Source organism: Cyprinodon variegatus, unplaced genomic scaffold (assembly GCF_000732505.1).
Source record: "Cyprinodon variegatus isolate N-32 unplaced genomic scaffold, C_variegatus-1.0 Scaffold183, whole genome shotgun sequence".
NCBI classification, from domain to species: Eukaryota; Metazoa; Chordata; class Actinopteri; order Cyprinodontiformes; family Cyprinodontidae; genus Cyprinodon; species Cyprinodon variegatus.
This window is the reverse complement of record NW_015150636.1, coordinates 880,459-882,426: the sequence shown is the minus strand read 5'-3', so window position 1 is coordinate 882,426 and position 1,968 is coordinate 880,459. Positions and strand designations below refer to the sequence as shown.

At 43.3% G+C, this 1,968-nt stretch overlaps 1 protein-coding gene across 1 annotated transcript in view; it reads right to left on the bottom strand.

Moving 5' to 3' along the window:
- Positions 1-1,968, bottom strand: part of LOC107087414 (collagen alpha-1(XII) chain-like) — a 177,562-nt gene that overhangs the window by 158,948 nt on the left and 16,646 nt on the right. The window contains 2 exon segments of the mRNA XM_015378984.1: positions 498-662; positions 1,329-1,592. Coding sequence (XP_015234470.1) covers positions 498-662; positions 1,329-1,592 — 429 coding nt within the window.

Sequence of the window (1,968 nt, the reverse complement as noted above, 5' to 3'; positions counted from 1 at the left end):
GTCCATCCCCGTGAACACTGGGACGCAACTCAATGGGAAAGGAAAGGATTCTGGTTTCAACCGTTGCGTATATTAGCTGCGACATATGAATCAAGATGCTATGACCGGAAACATTTGATTGACAGATGACCGTTGATATATGATTGGCTGAATTTAGGTGTTCAGGCTGACGGAGAACTAACTGGCCTGAAAAAGATAATGGAAAAAAAACAGATTTTAAGACAGGATTTTCTTTTTTAAAGAAATTTTTGAACTTTTGGGACAATATGGTCTGATAAAGAGAACATTTATATACATGTTTAAGCCAGAATCATTTGATATTTGAATATGATTCCTAACGACTTTAATTGGCTTCTCTAAATTCTCTGTTTGTCTCTGTGTCTCCCTGTCCAGGGTGGACAACGCCTCTCGCCAGTAGACAGGAGGACATAGACACCAGCACCCCTCGCCACCCCAGCGTGACAGAAATGGATGAATGGATGGTTTTGGCCGCTCACCAAGGACGAAGATCTCCACGCCGCGGCTCCTGAGCTGCTTGGCGTAGCTCTCCACCGGATCATCGGACCGCCCGTCCGTGATGATCACCAGCACCTTGGGGACATCTCTCCTGGACCCGGCCGCTTCAGTGAACCCGTTCGTCAGGACGTAGCTCAGAGCATCGCCTGAAACGTAGAAGCGTTTTGATCGTCAAAGAAAGAAAACTTTAGAGCTGCTGCTGCTAACAGCGGAACATTGGCTGGATGTTCTGGAAAAAGAATCTACAAATAAGTAAAAAATGTCTTAAATTAGGTGTATATACCTTTAATCTGAGCAGGTAAATGAGATGGCTGGCCAATGGAATGACTATTTTAACTCTCAAAAGAAAATAATTAGATAATATGCACTTGAAATAAGACTATGGAATTGTTTTTTTCTTATTTTAAGCGTAAATTGTCTTCTTCTGTCGGTAAATGTGTCTTTTACCTCCTTTACCTTTATTTTACGAAAAAATAACATATCTAGTTTTAAATTTTTTCCAGTGTGGAACCAGGATATTTACAGGAGTAAAAGTGAAAGTAATCAAAACAGTTGTTTTCACTGGAAAAACGTCCTAGAAATAAGTAAAAAATGTCTTAAATTAAGTGTATTTACCCTTAATTTCAGAAGGTAAATGAGATACTCTGAGTATTATTGCTCTTAAAATAAGATAATTAGATAATATGCACTTAAAATAAGACAATACAATTGTGTTTTCTTATTTTAAATGTAAATTAACTTATTCCATTGGCAAAATGTCTCTTTTCCCTCAATCCAAGAAAAAAATGTCTTATTTAGATTTCTGGTCTCACCTGTCCTGGTGTTGCCTCCCTTGTAAAGCAGCGAACTGACAGCCTTGAGCAGAGCGGGTCGGGTCAGGTGTTGGTTCAGGCTGAACTCGGTTCGAGGAGCGTCCCCGTACTGGACCACGCCCACCCGGGTTCTGTCCTTGCCGATCTGAAAGGCTCCGGCGGTGGCCGAAATGAAGCTGCGGATGTATTTGAAGTTGGGCCTGCCGACGCTCCAGGAACCGTCAACCAGGAAGATCAGATCAGCCACCGCCGTGGCGGGGCACCCTGGGAACCGACAAGCAGAGCTCAGTGAGGATCGTCTCTGCAGGAGGACACGTCCTCTACCTGCTTGTTCTCTTCATGCTCGTTTACCGCTGGCTATGATGGTGATAAAAGGCTTCTGGATCATTATATATACTTATGAGGACCTTCATAGTGAAAAAACAGTAAACTCAGAGGATGTGAGTCACTAATGAAGCCTTAAAAGGAGATTCTGCAGGAAACAGGAGGCGCTGGATTTCTAAATCCGTTACGTGTTTCTGGATAACCAGCTGGGCTCGGCTCTCCCTGAACATTTGCTAACCCAACTAACGGCAATTAAACCTCCGCACAGCTTTTTGGAGGCTGATAAGATGGCGGCTCGTGTAGACGCTGCGGCTCG